This window comes from Micromys minutus (assembly GCF_963924665.1).
Source record: "Micromys minutus genome assembly, chromosome: 1".
Taxonomy (NCBI): Eukaryota; Metazoa; Chordata; class Mammalia; order Rodentia; family Muridae; genus Micromys; species Micromys minutus.
Window position 1 is genome coordinate 55,551,176 of NC_137969.1, and position 23,088 is coordinate 55,574,263.

Below are 23,088 nucleotides of genomic sequence, written 5' to 3' on the forward strand. Positions count from 1 at the left end.
GCCAGGGCATGCTCAGTTAGAACACAGGGTGCACTTCATCAACAAACTTTCCCTCATAATATTCTCATACATCAAAATTTCAAAGTGCATTATGTACGTGGTGCATTTTGGGCACTTGATAAATTTTGTCCTTATGTGGCGGTGGCTCCCCTCAAAAGTGCAGGATGTAATAAATTGCTATAATCAAATCTAATTTCTGAAAAATACCTGTGGGAGTAACAAACAAAAAAGCATGTCTTGTATAAAAAATGATAAATAACACTGAAGCCCGCTGTTTATTATAATCAGCTTGGTACAGAATTACAAAATTAAAATTATGTGACCCCTTATAAGTAACTCTAGCAATAAACATGATGTGTGGAATTATGTTGACTTGCTTTGCATTTCATATGGACAGTTCAAAGAAATATAATAGAAAAAAATGGAAAGATTTATCACAAAGTACCCTTTAGCACAGAATGTCTTGAAAAAAAAAATCCATTTATTTTGGTCTATTAAAACTAGCAGAAAATGGCTTGCTTAGAACTTATTAAGTATAAAACATTTTGAAAAAGTGCTAATTTTCTAAAGGAAACATCTATGTAGCAGGCAAATTATATATTTCTATGACTTATTAGTCAAGTCCGTGTACCTAAAGCATCTACCGACTAAAGGAACTTCTAAAGGGTTGGTTAAACTAAGCTTCAAACTATAGCTTGATAGAATTATTAATTTAGTCATTTTTCAGACAGCTAATTTCATCTGAACTGTATTTCCCAGCCTTGAGCAAGAAAATCAGTTTTACCCTTCAGTTAAGAAATCAAATAGAGCCCCCCCCCAACCCGCCCCAAGCCCCAGATGGAAATAGAGATGTGACTGTAAACTTGTACATCGTACATACCAATAACGTTCGCTTTGCAGGAGCACTGGCCTGAATTTGGGTGACAGGTAATGTCTCCATCCACAGTCCCAGAGGGATCACAGTTACAGGGACGGCAGCCATCAGGATCCAGCGCCTGCAGGTCATAGAATCCGTCCTGGCACTGAAGGCACTGTCTGCCAGACACATGTCTCTTACAATCACATTGGCCTCCAACCTACAGCAGATACAACATTTTGTAGAATGATGAACATATCTATTTTTAGATAATTTGCTCATTAGATACAAGACAGGGAAGGAAAGAGAGAAAAAAATCTTGAAATGTGAAACAGACAAGAAGGTGGTCAGGTTGTGCCTCTCACGGCAGAAAACATGGGAAGCTTCGGCAGAGAGAAAATTTAGAAGCGGATGAAAATAGACCCATGGAATAGACTCATATGACTGAAGGGGAAATTGGGAATTAAGCATTTAAGCACTATATAAAGAAATCAGAATATAGACAAGTAAGTCCTGAAAATAGAAAAGAGACAGCAGCTAATTTAATCTTCACCACCCCAGCTCTCCCCATCACCCCTTCGCTATCTAGTTGGTCCAAATCTGTTTTGAGCATGTAGATGTTTGAATCAAGAAACAAGTCTCCCGATGATGAGGTGGTCTCATTAATCTTCCGACGATGAGGCGGTCCCATTAAGTGTGATGTTATTAAATAGCACGACACCGAAGACTGATCCTGATATGCATCCTCTTTGAGGAACCCTTCAGTGTTTTCTCACTTGTGTGTGGTGTCATTTCATAGCATGTACATTGCAGACAGCTAGCATCACTGTTAGTTAGGCATGTGGGTTCTGATGTCCGAGAAAGGGCTTTCAGAATACAGATTTAAAAGAATAATTTTCACCTCATCTTTTCTGGTCTGAGAAGCAAGTTCTCATTGGAATCATCTGTTTCAGGATAAATAATAAATAAGTAAAAGGACAACTGTTGTGCAAATAACTACGTTGTAAAAAAATAAAGTGTTGACATACTGTTTGCCAGTCACCAGATATATGAGTTCCACCCAGGTCACCGAACTGCGTGTACAATTGAAGGAAGTCACTGAAGGGCGGTCGTGCCAGTTAGGTCCAGTTCTCAGGTAAACTAAAGATTCAAAAACTCGAATGTCTTGTCTTAAGATTTATTTTGTCTTTAATTATGCATATGCTTGCGTGCATGTATACAGATGTGTGCATCTGAGTGCGGATGCCTTCAGAGGCAGAAACAGTTGAAAGGCCCTGCTTCTAGAGTCTAGAGAGCTGTGAGTTATCTAATATCGGTACTGGGAACTGGATGAACTTGGGTCCCGAAACAGTCGTGAGCATTCTTAACTACGCAGCCATCTTTCCTGAGCTGAGCAGCCTTGTCTAGCAGTTCTCACATCTAACCCTGATTTAATTCACATTTCTATTTCCCTGTACAGCAGGCTGAGAGGAAAGTGGTTTAATCTCTACAATCATTGTCTTACTAGTGTTGTGATTCCAAATCCTGGGAAGAAAGAAATACAGATAAAATGATACCACAGACGATGATGACGACAACAACAACAACAACAACAACATGTATCCCATATTTCAGGCCAGGCTCACGCCCCTATTCTCCAAGGCTTCAATCAGTTTTAATCGTGCCTGAATCATAGTTTGGCCTTGAACACTTTTAGACATATTTGCAAGAGAAAAATAATACTTGCTCACAAAATCTGCCTCAAATTTGAAACAACTATCATAAGGGATGGCTTGGGTCGCATTCGTTCCAGTTTTGTGAGTCATGGGCTCTTTCTTTGAAATTTCCTCCCAATGGCATTCTGGGCTATGAAGAGCCCATTAAGTTCTACTGGGCCAGCATTCCAACTTAATGCTATGTTTGGTTGATAATTTAAATTACTCAAAAGATTTTTTAATCTCTATCCCCATTTAAAATTTTAATTAATTTATTATTTATTAATTTTATATCCTGTTTTCAGCCCCTCCCAACTCCACCCTAACACACTGTCCCCCACTTCCCTCTCCCTGTCCTCAGTGACTGGGAGGGCCCCACATGCTATCCGTAGTAGACGTACAGTTCGGTCTTCATGTGGATTCCTTTTATATTATTTCGAAGCAGGGTCTTGTTAGAATGTCCATATTGGTTATAGATTCAGGATCTACCCCTTCAGCCATTCAAGGGTTGAGACTACAGGATTTATACTCTCATGCATGTCTTCTGATTGACAGTTTTACTTTTTCGTCATTTTTGGGTTATCTAGAGGTGGGTCAGTTTCTAAATATTTAGTGATGTTTCTGAGAATCTTGTTGGTTGATAATTTAACCAATAAATCAATATGCTTTATATGATTGAAATAATGTACAGTTTTCAGAGGTGTGGTTTATGGCTCAGATTTAGTCTAGTTTTGGAAGATGTTTTCTGTAGACTTCAAAAAAATCACAAGCAAAGCTCAGCTGTGGTTGGACACAGTGCTTGGTCCATGTCAATGGGGTCAACTCTGTTGATAGTATTGCTGTAATCTATATCCTTACTGATTTTCTGTCCATTTGTTTTTCCTGGTTATTGAAGGCAGAGGTATTGATGTTTCTTCATGAAATCTGGGATTTCTCTAGTTTTCCATACACATCTTTTGAAGTTTGCTTTCTATGTATAGTTATGTTGTTTGGCACCCACATGTTAAGATCAGTATTGCTCATCATGAAAATGAAAATTACTCCCCTTGCAATTCATAATTGCTTTCAGCTTCCTCCATCAAATGATTGTGGTAAAATCTGTGTTTCCTGATAGTCACAGAGTCACTGCAGCTTTGTGACAATTCTTGGTTGGTCGAGCTCTGTGTTCCCACTGGTTCTATACAGTCATTGGGTTGCTTCCATTTGAACTGTACTTCCCATATGCCATGCAAACTCAGTTCGTGAGATCTCATTGTCACATGCCTTCCTATCTTTCACCTATAAATAGAGTATTAGGATGTTGAGCTTTGGTGTGGTTATTGCTATGGCCCAAATCTTACCACCACCATCTTTCTATTCAGTGATATGCCAGGACTTCCTTTTCTGTTCCTTCTTAATTTGTATCATGGAAATTTATTGACTCTATTTTTATGTCCAAAATGCCTTGTAAACAAGAGTTTCATTCTAACACTTTACCACTTTCTTGTACATATCTACACAGGCTATGTAGGAGGAAAATTAGCTCCTCTGTGGGTTTAGACCCTCAAAGCCCTTCCCTTCTGCCCCATTACCACTGCAACCTTACAAACTCTTATAGTCGATGTTGATTTTGTTTAAACTTCTCCTGTCCCCTAGAGAGAGTTAAATAATCAGAACATGCACATCTGGAATTGCTGGTTTTGGAGCACCTTCCCCCTCTCTATAGATCCACGGAACCTGCAGTACTTCTCTTCCCCTGAAGCACTCTTACATAACATTTTGTATGGCACAGTTCTCCCTGCAAAGAACTGTGTCTTCATACACTGCACAACGGAACTCCATCCTCCCAGCAGAAAGACTGTGCTAGACAGAGGATTCAGCTGTGCTGTCCCTTTGTGTGTTTTCCTGTGGCCCCATCTTCTTCTCACTTGCGTTATCTTTCAGGACACCTCTGTCATCTGATGGTTATTACATATGGAGTTGTGTGTTTTACCTACGATGCTTTAATATTTCCTTTTTATCACTACAGGAAACAATCAATAGTTCTGAGGAATTTGATGACGATATACCTATTTGTTGTTTCTTTTGTGTTTCTCCTGTGTGTTTTATTGACCTTCTGGTTCTACAACTTTGTGGTTTTTACATACAATTTTGAACTTCCTAGCTATTATTGCTTTCTGTAGTTTTGCCTGTCCCAACCCCTTCCTGTCCTCTGGGAAATTCAGTTCCATATCAAGTCTTGGGCACTTGTGTGACAGTGTGACACCTCACAGACACCTCCTTCACATTCTCAGTCATCTTTGTCTCTACATCACACCTTCATTGCTGTGACGTTGTGTCTTCATATTTTATTCAGCGGACATTCTACTATCAATGCTAATCAGTTTCTCATTTCATACGCTGTAGTGTTTTTTATGGAAAGTCTCCTTTTTTAAAACCCACTACATCACCATCTACTTCTAAAAACATCCAGAATAGAGTTACGATGTTTGTAATACATTGTTGTAATGTATTTACCTGACATTAGCACATGTTCTTAGCTTCTAAAACAGTGTAAATTAGTGGGCTTTAAAAAAATACTTATGATGGAATGGAATGGTTTGTTCTATTTTGTTGCCTGCCTGGAAGTTTCTCAGCTTCCCATGGCTGCTTGGTGCTTTTACCCTTAATCTTCCTCAATGGGGTGGCATCCTCTAGCTCTTTGCACATAAAACGATCAATAATCATGTGAAGACAAATGGACCATTCTCTGTGCACCTCTAATATGACTTCTCTGAGTTCATCTCTTCTCTCTGAAACACTAACAACTTTGGTTTTCCAAAGCCCTTAGCTCCTTTCCCATAGCTTGGTATAGATGCTCCTTAAAGGAAGCCATCTGGGAAAAATGTAGGACTATAAAATTAAGTCTCTGTGCCTGGGGGGCATTTTCTTCCATGCCTAATTCTTGGGGTCTTGTATCCAATTAATACAGCCTATCTACATTTCAGTTTCTTCAGGTGGGAAGACAAACTCAGTTTCTGTTTGGTTGCATGGAGGGTGATAAACCAACACTTCTTCATCCTAAGAAAGGCAGAAAAAGGAAAACACTGCAACCTCTTTTAACAGAAGAGCAGATGAAAAATTCAGAAGGAATTTATTAGAGCCTTTAGCATATCATGGAGTGAATTCTATTGGGAAACATTTATTCAGATATTTTACATAAGCTTCAGGCTTTGAACCCAAATAAGAGAGAGCTCCCAGGAAGCTTGGCAGAAGTACCTCTGCTCCCAACTACAGGGATGGGAATGGAATAAATCAAGGTCTCCCACTATGTCTCAACTGCTCAAGAATTCAGTTTTGAAAGCATCCAAACTCAGATCTGAAATCTTCGACGATTCTATCAGTATAACACTTTCTGGGAGAGAAATGCTGGACAGTAACAGAATTTGCATAATAACTAAACAGAGAGGAACACAGAGCACCCTGGGCTGTGCAAACAAACCAGGAGTACTGAGTGTGTGCACTGACTTGGTTAGAGATTAACAAATTAACATAAGATTTGCCCATGAGGAGTTTAGAAGGACTAAAATATATCATAAAGCTATTTCTTCTCAAGGAAATATAGACAGTAAGTTTTGAACATCGTTTGAAAGGTATACATTTAAGTATTTGTGCAAAAAAAAAAAAAAAAAAGAAACTTAAAGGTTTTTGGTTGTGAACTTATATATCTATAATTTCAATCTGGGAGGCCAAGACAGGTGACACCTGTACCTCAGAACTTCATATCATCATCTCCTTTAGGTCTTACCATGTGCAACCCATGCAACAAGACATGTGCTAGCTACATGCGTGAAATAAGACTACTCCTCCTTAAAGTCGAGCTACTGAGGCTCATACCTTGTCTGGCTTCTTTTATAGTTCTTAATTTGGTAAAGAGACCCAAAGACACACCACACACACACACACACACACACACACACACACACACACACAAACATTACTTTTTGCCTTCTTCCCAAGGCACATTATAATGGGTACAATATAGCTACAGGCATTGTTGTTTGACTATTTCTGAGAATATCCTCATCGTGTATGTGTGTGTATGTATATGTGTGTGTGTGTGTATGTGTGTGTGTGTGTGTGTGTGTGTGTGTGTGTGTGTGAGAGAGAGAGAGAGTGCATGTGTGCATGCATACTTGTGTGATATGTACTTATCAATTATTTGAGACAGAGGGTTCTCACTGAACTTAGAGCTAAGCTGATGGCTATTAAGCTCCAGAAATTCTCCTGTTTCCCAGAACAGACAGAGAGACAGACAGACAGACACACACACACACACTACTGAGGTTAAAGGCTTGTTTGTATCCATGTTTAGTTTATAGGTATGTTTTTAAGGCTTGAACTCAGTCCCTCATGTTTGTGCACCGCTGAGCCTTCTTTCAAGCCTCAACCTTCCTTTTGCAACAGAAGCTAAAATTCTGGAAGACAGTGGGTTTCTGGAAAGTCAGTTACAAGCATCCTTCACATCCAAAGCAGTGCTCATAGCCACTGTTCTCAATTTACCCAGAATGCTAAGCTGCAAGTTCAGCAACAGCAACAGGAAGGACATCAGGCCAATGGAAAGGTATCAGCTTGTTTTGAACCTGTCAGGAGCTGAAGGCACACTAAGGGAGTTAGTCAGTTACAACTGTGAGCACACGCTTTCCCCAACAGCACTGTAATGGGTTCACTATGCTACTTGGTGATCACAACCAGGGCCTCTCCAACTCTGGGCAACAAGAGAGCCCACATCAGTTGTACAGACCATGTGACAATAGTGGCTACACTGCTGTGTGACAACTGTCACGAATTTGGCAGGGATAATAATGACAGCATAAAAAAATGGCAAAACCCTGTAAAAGGAAACAAAACAAAAAACAAATAAAAAGCCCTACTTTCCTCATCGTTCTCCACTCTCCTCCTCCAAATTTCCAGATAGAATTTCTCACATGGTAAATCCGAGGCATTGAGTAAATCAATATACAGATTTTAGTGTAAGTGTGCTGAAAAATTGGTGTGTTTTGGCTTAAAGAAAGCAAGAGGCACTATTTTCAGGCTGATAAGTGAACACATCATTTTCCATGATTTCTGTCATTGTAAGTAAAATGAAACAAAAATTATGTCTTCATAAGTATGCATTTGGCTGGTGGAAGAGGAAACTTAATGTTCTGTAGATGACATCTTCCCCCCAGAACTCACTAAAAGCCAATGAGGTAATGGAGATGCTGCCAAACAAAAATCACTAAAGCAAACTCAAAATTTGAAGATAGGGAAATTAAATAGAACCTGAGGGTTCTGTCTGAACAGGAAAAGTACAAACTCTGGCGAGAAGAAAAGGAACTGTTTAATCAGGGAATATATTCTTCAAAATGTTTTATTGTCCTGTGAAGAATATGGGAGACTTGGCTTATAAAAATCTTTCAGTTTTGTTGAAAGCAATGGATTCAAGTTGTCAATTAATATACAGTAATTTAGCCTGTACCCTGGGAACTTACAAGGTAAGAAACTACACTAAGGGGTTCTCCCAGTTGGAAACATACTTTTCCTTCTAGGTTTGTTAACAGTACCCAGAAACAGGTCACAGAATGATCTCAATGAGCTTGTTCCTTGTGTGTGCGTGCGTGTGTGTGTGTGTGTGTGTGTGTGTGTGTGTGATGGCTTATGTGTATCTGTGGGGGTGCATTGTAGGATCATTAGAGGAGAAGGCTGGGTGTTCTATCATACAACACAATTCCCTCGTATGATGGTTTGAATGAAAGTGAGCCCATGGGTTCATATATTAAAATATGGGCTAATTGTGCTCCCAGTCGGTGGACAATTTAGGAAGCAGTAGGACGTGTGGTCCCGTGAAGGAAGCATGTCACTAGGAGTGGGGTTTGAGGTTTCAAAAGCCCATTCCAGTCTTTCTCTGTCTCTCTGTCTCTCTGTCTCTCTCTGTCTCTCTCTCTCTACTTACCTTCTTCCTTCCCTCCCTCCTTTGCTCCCTCTGTTCTCCACACATTGTAACAGACATAAGTCCTCAGCTGTTGTTTCAGGCTTCTCTCTTCCTTCATGGTACCATGCTCCCTACCATGATGATAACGGGATTAACAGTCTGAAACCATAAGCAAGCTCCTAATGAGATGCATTTTTTTTCTATAAGCTGTCTAGGTCACAGAGTCACTTTACAGTGATAGAAAAGTGTCAGGGTCTCTCACTTATAGTCTGATGATCATGGAGATCTGGACGAGGAGAAGTTTTGGACCTTGCTCACAGTGCTTTTGCACACTGAGCACGCCTGGGTGACTTAGCCTTTTTAAATGGCTTTGTGGAGGACATATCACAGGAGAAGAATGGAAATATGAAGAGAGAACATAATACCCAACATGATCATCTGGTTTTCTGTAAACAGGAACAGTGATTTTTTTTCATTTTTCTATACGTTAGACTTTTATTACAATTTTAAAGGGAAAACCTGAGAGAAAATTTCCTTCCTCCACACTGCTCTACAGGGTCCACATACATATCCAAAACCCCAAAAGCCCACTCCTCTATCTGGTATCCGGAAGCCCAGGTAAGACTCCAAATACAGCCATCCATGACTTCCTCAGAGCCTGTCCAGCTTCCACAACAGCACTCCTTCCCCTTTTCTCCATATCCTGACCCACAACTCTGGCAGATCCCACTGCTGGAACCCCAGAGGCCACATCAACTCTCAGAACCCCAGAACCCTGGAGGTCGTACAGGATACCACCAAATACCAGTGGAGACAACCTGCTGAACCTGAGCACTTGCAGGCTTGGGAAGCACAGGACACACAGGCCAGAAGACCAGCTATAAAATAGAAACCAATGGAAAAAAACAAGAGATAAACTTAGTAATTTACTCCTAAGCCTGTAATTACCCCAGACCTACATTCCTAGAGCTCTGCTTAGGAACACAATCAATGACCAGAGCAATATGAATGGCACCACCAGAGCCAAACCATCCTATTACAGCAATCCCTAGATATTCCAAAGGCATCTGAAGCATGTGCGTGCACACACACACACACACACACACACACACACAAATGACTTTAAAAACCAATTCCTCCATTCAAAAGGAAATGTAGGGACAATGAATAGAGCAGAAACAGAAGAAAGGGCCATTCAGAAATGGCCCCACCTAGAGATCTATCCCATATGCTGACACCAAACACAAACACTATTGCTAATGCCAAGAAGTGCTTCCTGACAGGAGCCCAGTATAGCTGTTCCCTGAGAGGCTTTGTCAGAGCCAGACCAATACAGAGGTAGATGTACACAGCCAAACATTGGACTGAGTGTGGGGACCCCAATGGGGAAGTTTCTGAAAGGACTGGAGAAGCTGAAGGGGTTTGCAACCTCATAGGAAGAACAACAGTATCAACCAACCAGATCCCCCAAAGCTCCCAGGAACTAAATTACCAAGCAAGAGTACACAGTGGCTACCCATAGCTCCAGCTGGATATGTAGCAGAGGATTTCCTTATCTGGCATCACTGGGGAGGGAGCCCCATAGTCTTGTGGAGGTTTGGTAATACAGAATAGGGGAACTGTAGGCCAATGAAGCAGGAGTAGGTAGATATGTGGGGGACCACCCTTAGAGGCAGGAGGAGGAAGAAGGGGATAGGGGTTTGTGAAGAAGATACTGGGAAGGAAGTAACATTTGAAATATAAATAAATAAAATAATCAATAAAAATAGAGATGGTAGGGGTCCTTAAATAGGAAATGAATAAATCCCTTAAATATATCTAAGAAAACAGACAGGCGAAGGAAATGAATACAACTATTCAAGTCCTGAAAATGGAAATAGAAGCAATAAAGAAAACACAAACTGAGAGAATCCTGGATATGAAAAATTTAGGCAAGTGAACAAAAATTATAGATACAACCCTTACCAACAGAACACAAGAGTTAGAAGAGAAAATCTTAGGCATAAAAGATACAATAGAAGAAATTGTTAAATCTAAAACGTTCATGACACAAAACATCCAGGAAATCTGGGCCACCATGGGAAGACCACACCTGGTAATAATAGGACCAGAAGAGGATTTACCAGCTCAGAGGCTCAAAAATATTTCAACACAATCATCGAAAAACATTTTCCTAACATAAAGAAGGAAATGCCTATAGAGTTACAAGAAGCATATAGAACACCAAGTACACTGGACCCCCCCCCCAAAAGTCCCTATGCCACATAATCATAAAAATACTAAATATATAGAACAAAGAAAGAATCATAAAAGCTGCAAGGGAAGAAGGTCAAGTAACATATAAAGGCAGACCCAACTTCTTAACAGAGAATCTAAAAGCCTAAAGGGCCTGAAAAGATGCCATACTATGGACTGTAAGAGAGCACAGATGCCAGCCCAGACAGTTATACCCAACAAAATGTTCTATCGTCTATACTATATTATATGGAAAACTCCAATTAACTCTCCCCCGATACACAGGGAATAAATAACCAAAACAAAACAAAAAGGATACATGTACAGGCATGCACAGGTACTCGAACAGACACCCACACCAACTACCACCACCAAAATAAGAAGAATTAATAATCACTGGTCATTAATATATTTTAATATCAATTGATTCAATTCCCCAGTAAAAAGCCATAGGCTAACAGAATGAATGTGTAAGCAGGATCCATTCTTCTGCTGCATACAAGACCCTACCTCAACATCAAAGATAGACATTACCTCATAATAAAGGGTTGGAAAAAGATTTTCCAACATAGGCAAATAGGCCTAAGAATTGATTTGGCATAGCCATTCAGATATCTAACAAAGTAAACTTCTAACCAAAATTAATCAAAAGAGATGGGGAAGGACACTTCATACTCATCAAAGGAATATCCACAAAAAAGACATTTTGATTCTTTACATCTATGACTCACAGAAAAAGGGCACCTACATCTGCAAAAGATACATTTGCAAAAGATACATTATTAAAGCTTAAACCACACGTTGAGCTGCACATATTTAGAGTAAGATACTTCAACATTTTACTCACACCAATGGATAGGTCATCCAAACAAAAATTAAACAGAGAATGTTTATAAATAATAGAGTGAACAGACATAACTCAAATGAATTTAGCAAATATCTATGAAAGACTTCACCTGAACACAACAGAATATGCTTTGTTCTCAGCACTTTACATAATCTTCTCCAAAATTGACCACATACTGAGTCACAAAGCAAGTCTCAACAAACACAAGAAAACTGAATCAACTCCTTGTGTCTATCAGACCACCATAGGTTAAAGCAGACTTTCAACAATAACAGAAACAACAGAAAGCCAACAAACTCCTGAAAACTGAGTGATTCTCTCTTCAATGACCACTGGATCCAGACAGAAATAAAGGAAAAGTTAAAGACTTTCTAAAATTTACATTTTAGAATCCACAACATACCCAAACTTATGGGATACAATGAGAGCAATACTAAGAGGAAAGTTTATAGCACTATGTGCCTTCATAAAGAAATTAGTTAGATCTCATACTAGGGACATAACAGTACACCGGAAAGTTGTTTAAAAAAAAAAAAAAGGCGAACAGTAGACAGCAAGACATAATGAAACTAAGAACTGAAATCAATAAAATAAAAACAAAGAACACAATACAAAGAATCAATGAAATGAAGAGTTGATTCACTGAAAAAAATACACAAGATAGACAGACTCTTATGTGAGCTAAGAGGCAGAGATAGAATATCCAAATTAACAAAATAGGAACTAAAGGGGGGGGGCATAACAACAGATACTGAGGAAATCTATAGAATGATTCAGTCATATTTTAAAAGCCTATACACTACAAAATTAAAAAATTTTAATAGACAATTTTCTTGATAGATACCACTTGCCAAGATTAACTAAAAAACCAAAAAATCCATGGTGCAAGTGATAAGCAGGATGAGAAAGAAATCAGGGACAACTGGTTGTTGACAAAGAAGCCAAATTTATACAGTAGAAAAAAATCTTCAACAAATGGTGCTGGTCTTACTGGATGGTTGCCTGTAGAAAATACAAATAAGACCCTTATCTACCACTTGCACAAAACTGAAGTCCAAGTGGATCAAAGATTTCAACATAAAACCAGATACATTGACCAAGACAGAAGAGAATGTTGGGAATATATTTGAACACAGGGGCACAGGAGAGAACTTCTTAAGTTGAACACCAATAGCTCAGACACTAAGATGAATAATGGGTTAGTGGGACCTTCCAAAACTAAAATGCTCCTGTAAATCAAAGGACTGTCAACAGAATAAAAATGGAAGATTACAAAATTTGAAAAGATTTTCACCAACCCCACATCTGACAGAGGGCTAATTTCCAAAATATATAAAGAACTTGAGCAACTAGACATCAGCAAACAAAATAATTCGATTTAAAATGGGGTACAGAGCTAAACAGAATATTCTCAACTGAGGAATTTCAAATGACCAAGAAGCATTTAAAGAAATGTTCAACATCATCAGCTATCAGGGAAATTCACATCAAAAAGATTCTGAGATTCCACATTATACCTGTCAGAATGGCTAATATCAAAAGCAAAAATAACAGCTCATCCCAATGAAGATGTAGAGCAAGGTGAACACTCCTACTCCACTGCAGGCAGGAGTGCAAACTTGTATAGCCACTCTGCAAATAAACATAGTGACATCTCAAAAAGTTGGGAATCTACCTCGAGATACAGCTATATCGATCCTGGGCTTTTACGTAAAGGACACTCCATCTACTACAAGCAAACTTGCTAAAAATGTTGACAGCAGCTTTGTTCATAATGGCCAGAAACTAGAAGCAACCTAAAGATGGATAAAGAAAATCTGGTATATTTAAACAATGAATTATTACTCAGCTGTTTGAAAAAGTAGGATCATGATATTTGATGGCAAATGGATGAAACTAGTAAAGGCATACTGAGGTAACCCAAACTCAGAAAGACAAATGTGGTATGTACTCACTTATAAGTGCATATTAGCTGTAAGTTAGAGGATATGCATGCTACAATCTACAGACCCAGAGAAACTAAGTAAGGAGGCCGGGGGGGGGGGGGGCAATGGGTCTCCCTGGGAAGGGGGAATAGAGTAGACATTACAAGCAGACTTGGTGGAGTGTGAACAGGAATGATCAGGCAAGGGAAGAATGAAGGGAAAGGGTGTTGGGAGAGACAACTAGAACTGAGGAGAGGGGCATCTCAGGACAAGCTAAAAACCTAGTGCAATGAAAAATCCCAGGAATCTATGAGGGTGACCCTAGCAAAAACTCCTAGTAATGGGGAGTTAAGAGCAAGAACTGGCATCTCCTGTAACCAGAAAAAAACTTCCAGTAGAAGCCACAATTTGTCCTGCCTATGAACTTGACAGAGTAAGGTGACACAGAACTTAAATGAGTGGCCAAGCAATAACTGGTCCATCTTGAGACCGACACTATGAAGAGGAACCTATCCCTGACACTGCCTTGAGGACCAGGACCCAGAAGCTAGACAGCCCAGAAACCTAGGATAGAATCAAGCATGACTGGGAAAAAAATTCAATGAAATTATTTCTAATTACACTCTGCTATGTTCATAGACTGGAGCCTGGTCCACGTGTCATCAGAGAAGCTTCATTCAGCAGTTTATGGAAACAGATGCAGAGAACCACAGCCACACATTAGGAAGAGCTTGGGGAATTCCTGTAGAAGAGAGGAAGGAAGGATTGTGGTAGCCATAGGGGTCAAAGACACCACAAGAAAACCTACAGAATCAACTAACCTGGACTCACAGGGGCTCAGAGAGACTAAACCAACAACCAGGGAGCCTGCATGTTTGTTATAAACCAGGCCATCTGCATCTGTGTTACAGCTGTGTAGCTTGGTGTTCTTGGGGATCCCCTCGAGGCTGCCTCTGATGCTGTTACCTGCATTGGAGACCCTTTTCTTCCAGTTGAGTTGCCTAGTTCAACCTTAATCTGAGGGGAAGTGTCTAGTCTTAACTGCAACTTGATATGCCATGTTTGGTTGATATCATGGGAGGCCTGTCCTTTACTGAAAAGAAATGAAAGAAGAATGGGGGGTTATATGGGAGGGGAAACTGCAGGAGGAATGAGATAGTTAAGAGAAGAAATAAAAAATAAAAATAAATATCCTTTCTTTGTTCTTGACCTTAGGTTGAAAGTGTTTACTGTTTACTATTAAGTAGCCTCTTCACTGTGGCTCATAGACAGACCACCTGATCATCTTAAGAAAAGTCTATGTCCATCTTAGAATTTCTATCATGGAATATTTTTAATATTCTAAAGACTTTTTTACAGTTTATTGAGATAATTATGAGGAACATCTCTTTTATTATATTCATGTGTTTTTATATTAATTTTGACAAAATAGTTGTATTAATTCAAATTTAATTAAAATAATATTCCAATTGTTTTGAAATAGTTAAGTAACTTTCACTCCCATGGTACATGCTAACCAGCCTTGTTGCATTAGCATAGTTTACATTACAGGAGTCATGTCATTAATTGTTTTTATAGGTATTTTACAACTGTGCTCACATGGAAAACCCATGTGGAATATTCTGCTAGTGCTTTATGAGGCTCTGGGACTGGAATTAGGGAGTCCTTACAAAGTGATCTGAGAAGCTGGTGTTTCTCCTCAGTATTCTGAACACATTTATGAGTCAATATGATGACTCGGTGTGGTTTATTACTGCATGTCATGGAAACTCTACCAGGAAAGCCAAGGTGGCCTGGAATTGCTTTCACTTATGGATCTTTCATTTGTTGAGGTACATCAATGGCTCTCGAGATGAACCTCTTGGCAGATAACATCAGACTGGAGGATGTTTATGCGGGTGGAAGAACATCAACATCCAGAGAGGAAGCCAGTCAGAACTCAAAGTGCCAGCCAGAAAATGAGATGAAAATCACATGATCAGACAGGAATACACAGTCATACTGCAAGCTACATGGTGATAATGTGTTGCAGTAACTCAAAGATCAGATGGTCAGACAGGAAGTCAGATATCAACAGTTTGGTGGCACAGGAAGCCAGTCAGAGATCAAATGACATAATGATAAACAAGCCTGGCAAACAAATGGATGGACTCTGGACAGAGCTTATAAGATCCAAAGACAAGCAAGACAGAGGACACACAGATAGAAAGCTGGGCAGAGTTCACAAGATAAACAGAAACCCAGACAAGTTTACACAGGAAGACAAGAAAGACAGACAAGGAGAATGCCCAACAATAACCATTCCTATGTCCCATGTTTTCTAAGGAATCATAATACTGTAATATTGCAACAGCAGGACTAGGCTTTAGACACATAGCCTTTGGGAGACATACTTGAGTTATATCCAAACCAGTTTTCAGATCTCCCAAAATTCCAGCATTCAATCCCTATATAAAACAGCAACACCCTTGCTCCTAAAGTAAACCCATGCATAGCATTCAGATCTCAGAACTCAGGAGACTAGCCATCTGAAGGAACACCTAGGGAGAAGCGTGTCCGATGAAACCACAAGAAGTCCTAAGACCTGGACAGTGTTAGTAGCCACATGGAGGGATCTTTCACTCTTTAAGAAACTGGGAACTTGGGGACTGGATGACCCAGTTTGAGAGTGGGAGATGGGAAGCAGATGGCTTTGCTGGGCTAAGATAAAGAGACTTGGGGGTTTTACAGTGAGAGGCAAGGGAAGCAGAGAATTCAGGCTTTGGGGAGCTCTAAAAACTGAGTGATCAAGGGTGCTTGTTACAAACAAGGCCCACTTTTTGGCTGTGGGTGGGCAGGATAGGTAGTTGTAAAAAGATATTATGGAAGACAGGAGTTCTAATTGAAAATGACAAAACTAAAAAGCATGGAGTTCATTTAAAAATAAAAATTAAACGAGCAGTTAGTCACATAGAAAGTTGGAATCTTATAGTTCTGAGTGACTTCTTTATTCATTTACACATGACTTGACTAGCAGATTACCTGGGACAATCTTACTCCATACTACAAATGAAGTGAATTATTTAAAATTATTTTAATTATTAGTCATTGTATTCCTATAAATATATTAATCAGTCATTGCTTCACTATAAATGCCCTTGGGAATACTGTCAAATACTATGGGATAATGACTATTTTTCTGTGTGTACACATGTGCATGTGTGTGTGTGTCTGTATGTGTATGTTAGATTTATGGTAGAGTCCCATGTAGCCACAAACTTACTTTGTAGGCATTGATGACACTGAATTCACTGAATCCTATGTAGCCCCACATTCCAATTGCTGGGATCATGAATGTTGTTGGCCACAACACCTGGTCTAAAAGCCACAATTTCTACTAAGTGTTGTTAAGGAATTAACTACGACTCCTGGGATGCCCTTTAGAGAATATTTATACAATTTGTTTAGGTTAAAGTAGCTACCATACATCCATGATTATGAAAATATTCAAGTGTAAGAGAAAAAAAAATGAACCATACATCTATAGCCAAACATGTAGTTGCAAGTTTAATTCTACACAGCTAAAAGCTCATAGCTGCAACATTAAAAGGTGAAACTCATGAGTCTTCATTCTAAAAGCTCTGTGCTGAGTTATGTGAGCAGTGTCCTTTGGCACTTGTTAGTTATATCAACTCCTGAACACTTACTTAGCTACTTATTTAGGACTTATTTAGGACTCAGAATTTCTTAGCTGTACATCCCACTCCTGTCAGGTTCACTACTGATCTGCAGGAAAACATAGGCTTTCTAAGCTAGACCAACACTGGGGTAAGAATCGAAAATTAAATACTGGCAGACACAGATTTTTCTTCTAAATTATGGAGACTGGAGAGATAGCTCAGGTGGCCAAGAGCTTCTTCTCGTGCTCTTGAGGTCTGGTCTGGAGGGATCACATAAAAAGCTGGGTGGAAGATGCACACTTAAAGTCTTAGCATAGGTGACAGATGGGAGGATACCTGGGCTGCATGGCTCATCAGCTCAGCTTTACTGGTAAATTCTAGACTAGAGAGAGACCCTGTTTCCAAAGTATAAAACAGTAATGGAGATTGACAAGTGTCATCTACTGATGACCTCTGACCTCAGTCCTACTGCCATAGGCATACACATGGACACATGAAAGCAGAAAAGAATGCACACACACACAATCCTGTAAATATACACACGTGCACACACACACACACACACACACACACACACACACACATACACACAGTACTTATGAAATGCCCTAACATTCTTCTCATGTTTATAAGAGAAATGTCTCTCTACCTGCCTATGGTGTTGTCATCTGCCAGGAGTTCTGTCTTAGATGTGACCACATATTCCCAGAGTAGAGACAGTGACTTCTTTCCTTAAGCTCCTAGAATTAGTGTAAGCAGCCACCTTCTTGAAGGTACTCACTTGACTTCAAAATACAGGTATGCAGCTTCTAGCACATACAGATGTGGTGGGAAAATGTTGGTGAAGGGCATACATACACTGTAACACTTGTTTTTACAAAAGTGTTTTGTGGCTATGCTGTTGCCTTACTCAGCTGCTAAAAATACTCATTTGAGAAGAGAAGAACCTACACTGATGTGAAATGGAATTACCTTCCCATTTCCATATACACTGTCTGGTATTTGCCAGCCTGGTGTGTTTTTACGGTGCCCTACCTCCTCCAAAGAGACATTGCTGAGAGAGTGCTTTCCTCTGAACTTCCAGACTTTCCATGGGGATCTGAAGGAGTATGTGAGAGATAAAATTCTGCTCTGTTCACGGGAAGCCATGGTGGATGATGACACTTTGCAGCCTTTTGAGTGTCCAAGACAGAAAGAGCCTGAGAGGGGCCCACAGGCGGCTGTTCCCAGCGGCACTGAGCCACTGAGTTGTTTTAGGAGGAAACAGTGTAGTCAAGATCTTTTCCTCTCAAAGGTTCTCATTTCAGACTGTATCATCTTGTGTTTTTTTCTCCTACAGGATTAAATCTATGTCACTTAGCTTCCAAACTATTAGTTGGGCCTTTGGGTGCATGAAAAAATATGTCACCATGTTAACTTAAGGCACCACTGTGCTAACCATAGCAAATGTCTTCTAGATTTCACAGCATGTTGGTGTAAGTGTGTTTATATGGTGTGGTGTGTGTGTGTGTGTGTGTGTGTGTGTGTGTGTATGTGTGTGTGTGTATGTGTGTGTGTGTGTGTGAAAGAGAAAGAAAGAGAGAGAAAGAGAGAGAGAAAAAGAAGAGAGAGAAAGAAAGAGAGTGTGTGTGCATGAGTGTATGAGTTTATGATTGTGTGATATATATTATATGTGAATGTGTGTATGGTGTTTGGTGTGTGTATGTATGTATGTTTGAGTATGCATATATGTGTATGTATCTGTGTCTGTGTGTTTGTGCTTGTAGATTGTGTGTATTATGTGTGAATGTGTGTGTGTGTGTGTAAACATGTGTGTGAATGTGAGTGCGTGTGTGGTGTTTAATACTAATATCTGTATGTGATTCAAATAACAAAGTTCTCAATTATATCAAATAACCTAAGGGAAAGGTCTTGTTAGCCTTTCAGTTCTCACTGTTTCAAAGAACATGGCCTCCTGTCGTTATCCCACTTTGAGGACCCTCTATGTCTTTAATCTGTCTTTACTTATTCTATCATTCCTGGTTTAGAAACTGGTTTGAAACAAGTTTTATATAGCAACCAAGGCTGGGTGGACTCAAACTCTGAGTTTGCCGTTCAAGTTCTTAGATTATCATATATTGCCCACCTAACTTGTTTTGAGAATCTCTGTTCAGAGTTTGCTAAAAGCTATACGACACACGTATCTTGTCTTGAATTTATTATGCTTACAATGCAATTGATAAAGTGTTCTACAATGGGGCTTTTGGTCTTAACCACTGTGTTCTCAACTATTCAATGTGGTACAAATTCATTAAAATTAATACAGTCCTTGATTTGTCTTTATGAAACAAGCTGTATTTATCTGAAGTCATTTTGGATGTGAGGGTGACAAGTGAAAACTAAAGACAGCGTCAGTGAACTTGAACACTGAGCCACTGGCTAGAGGCACTTATCAATTCAGCTTAGTGAAGATCCGCATCTATGCAAGTCAGACATTAAGATTTGTCATGATAAACACATTTTAAGAATATAAACATATTTCATTTTCAGACTATTAGGCAGGTAGGAATTTAAAAACAAAGAAACATGAGTTCCATGAGTCTTTAGGTAAACTCACTTTTGCAGGACTATCCTCTCTTGAGTGGATAGTGTCTTATTTATAATTTAAAAAAAAACAATCTTTCACTTCTTTGTAGTTTGATTAGAACTACACTCTTCAGTGAATTTTTGGCTTTGGCATTTTCTGGTCACACAGCCGTCGGTTAAAATGATAGACACCCCTCAAGGTCCTATCTACCTCAGTTGTCTCTTAAGGGCCAGCTCCAAACTTGCTGGAAAATACACTCTGGGAGAGTGTCCCAGACCAATATGCAGCAGAAGAGCCATTGGTAACTCACCGGGTCACAGAGGAGGCTGCCGTTTCTAGTCCCGTTCCCGTTACAGTCACAGTGCTTGCAAACATCTGGGGCAGCAGGGTCGGCACCAATGGGCTGGTAAAAGTAATCCCGGCACGACTCGCAGTTTCTCCCTGTGTCGGGGCAAGCTATGCATTAGGACTCATAATTCATTACAGTCGGCCTCATACTTAAGATGGAATACTGTATCCCTTTGAGGAAATTCTGTAATTCTGGGGACGTCCATTTTAATGCACCTTTCATCTCTACCTGCCAATTTAGTGATCCGGAGCATATGAGACGACTAACCTGTTCCAAATGCTGCTTTACTTCATTAAGCTCCCATCTGCTGTGCAATGCCACACTTCTGAGAAGTTTTGCTTTGTCAGGGACCATACATTTTAAAGGAATCCTCTTCTAAACTTAAAATTGCTTTTCCATGGTCAGGCACTTACTTCTAAAGCACAACATGAGGACTTCCTACACACATAGTAGATGGCGTTATAGAAGAGGAAGGGGATGAATACTGTGTCAGGAATGTTTGTCGAGTGGCGAGGGGCTCACACAGTCTGTAAGACACTTGCTGCACATTCAGGAGGACTTGAATCCGATACCCAGCATACAGACCAATCACCCAGTGACAGGTGGATCCTTGGGGCTCACTGACCATCCAGTTCAGGAGATAGAGAGAGAAAAGGTGGAGGGTCACTGACAAAGATACTTGATGAGAAACTTTGGCCTCCATGCATATACCCATGATCAACAACTGCATACATGATTACACAGATACAAAAATGGACACAGATAGATTTTTCAGAAATAAGTTTTGAAAAATGAAGACTACTCAACATAATGGCTGTGGTGCATCTAACCTGACTTTTAGTGCATTTGTCAGTTTTTTCTTTTTCCTCCAAGTATCAGAATAAAGAAATGTGCTATATTTATATATATTAGATAAGTTTTTGCATGAAATATTAGAAGACCCTGATATATTTGGTGTGTAATGTAGTTTTTATGGCTTTCAGTTTATGAAGTAGCCCTTTCCTCTGACCATTTTTATGAATAAAAAATAAATAAAATATACAAGAATTATAAAATAATAAATATGCAAAATATAAGTAGTATAAGATATATAAAATATAAGTATGAATAAATTAATAAAATTAAGTGAATTAGTTCCTATGCTGTGAGTGACTTCCAGAGCCAGTGTGGATTGTACCAAAGCCACAGAGTCTGAAATAAACCTTCATGCTATCAGTTTCCATGTTAAAAACCACATATCTTCATATTATCAATTTCCTATTAAAAACCATAGACCCTGTTCTGACATTTCTGGAAATGCACTTGATGTCAGAAAACTATATACACAACTAAAAATTTTGGTTTGGATGATTTTTAGCTTCTGATGAACTAACAGCTAAATAAATCCTTAATGTTTCTCAAAGGTCTGTGTTCACAATCGCTGATGGAGCCTCTCTCCTCTGATGTCTCTACTCTAGAGCCTGCTCTCGTGTGAGAAGCCCAGGCTCACTCATCTTCATGGCTTCAGTCTCTGGTCAGGGCCTCGTGCTATTCTCTATCATCAATGCATCTGCTGGTGTCCTCAGGTAGCACTTTTGGGTCCATTATAGGTGCATTATATTTCATAGACACTCACACTGCGTGCTTCTGTTTTAATGTTAATACTGCTCTTCAGAGGTGACTTTCATGACTACAAGAAATTACTTGTTATCATTGAACCTATAGAAAATATTTAACACCTTCTGTATTTTTAACTCTCTCTCTCTCTCTCTCTCTCTCTCTGTGTGTGTGTGTGTATGTGTGTGTGTGTGTGTGTGTGTTGGACACATATGTACCATGTCCTTCTTTTCCATCATGGAGGTTCAGGGGATTGTCTCAGATTGCCAGGCTCTCTGATGAGCCCCATTTCCTATGAACCGTTGTGTTAGTCTATGCATTTGTGATGTCTTCAAAGGATGATTGGTTTCTGTGTAAACTCCGAGTGGAGGTAACACATCCATGTATGGAACCAAACATGGGGAAGATGGAGACATAATTCATGCAAGTAGTTCCTTTAAGGATGTATCAAGCTAAGCTATGCGAATGACAAGTTTAGTCGAGGATGTGAACCCTTTTGTGAACACATCTTCCTATGAGCATAATGAAGGACCATTTCTAAACAGGGGAGGTTTGATGAAAGAACCTTGACCCCAAGCTTAACAGCATGAAAGCTCATTCCTAATTAAGATGACTGCATCATAATTTAAAATATCCTACATTCAGAGACAGTCATCCATGACTCTACAGGCTGAGGCAGCCACTCAGGATTTGGGATTACCTGTTGTGTGATGCTGACAGTCATCACAGACTCCTCCACCGCCTCTGTTGTGCTCCAAGGGAAATGGGTCCACAGAAGCATCATAGTGGCAGCTGCTGGCGTGGCCATGGCACTGACAAGGTTTACAGTTGAATGCATGAGCATTGTCACCACTGCGGAAAGGCTTGTCATTGTAGAGAGGGGAGCAGCGATCACACTGGAATGAGAAAATGTCAGCAGAAATGGGAAGCCATAATGGCTCCTCGCCACTGTCAGGTAATGGCAGTTGAATCTTTGTCTTTAAAGCTCTTTTAAAGGTGTGGATTAGGATTCTTCTACAACCTTTAAAATTATGTTGAAATATTAAAAACCTCTCTACGTTTAGCTCAAACAGTAGAGGGAATCACAAACAAACAGTAAAATGAATATCAAAGCATCACTCTGACCTTTCAGACTAAGCAGTGACTTGGGAAATGAACTGATCTAACTAGTTGTAAAGAATCTCTTTGGCTCCCTGCCCTGGGCTCCATATTCCAGTCCATACCTCCAGCTGCTTTACCGGAAGCCAGGTCCATTCTAGGGACCCCTGGTAAGATGCTATCCACCACCTGCAAATGATCCATAAAGCCCTCCCCCAACAGACCTCAACTGCACCCTACCCTGGGCTCCACAACCCAGCTCACAACCTTGTCAGAAGACTTTGTCTTTACTGGAGGCCAGGCCATAATAAGAATTCCAGAAACCAAGCAA

At 39.8% G+C, this 23,088-nt stretch overlaps 1 protein-coding gene across 1 annotated transcript in view; it reads right to left on the reverse strand.

The window, feature by feature from the left end:
• The window catches only part of USH2A (usherin), a gene marked incomplete at both ends in the record, with an annotated part of 645,989 nt that overhangs the window by 525,911 nt on the left and 96,990 nt on the right, over positions 1-23,088 (reverse strand). Inside the window, 3 exons of the mRNA XM_080923960.1 lie at positions 881-1,076; positions 20,025-20,155; positions 22,360-22,555. Of these exons, the coding sequence (XP_080780086.1) occupies positions 881-1,076; positions 20,025-20,155; positions 22,360-22,555 (523 nt within the window). The remainder of the gene's footprint in view (positions 1-880; positions 1,077-20,024; positions 20,156-22,359; positions 22,556-23,088) is intronic.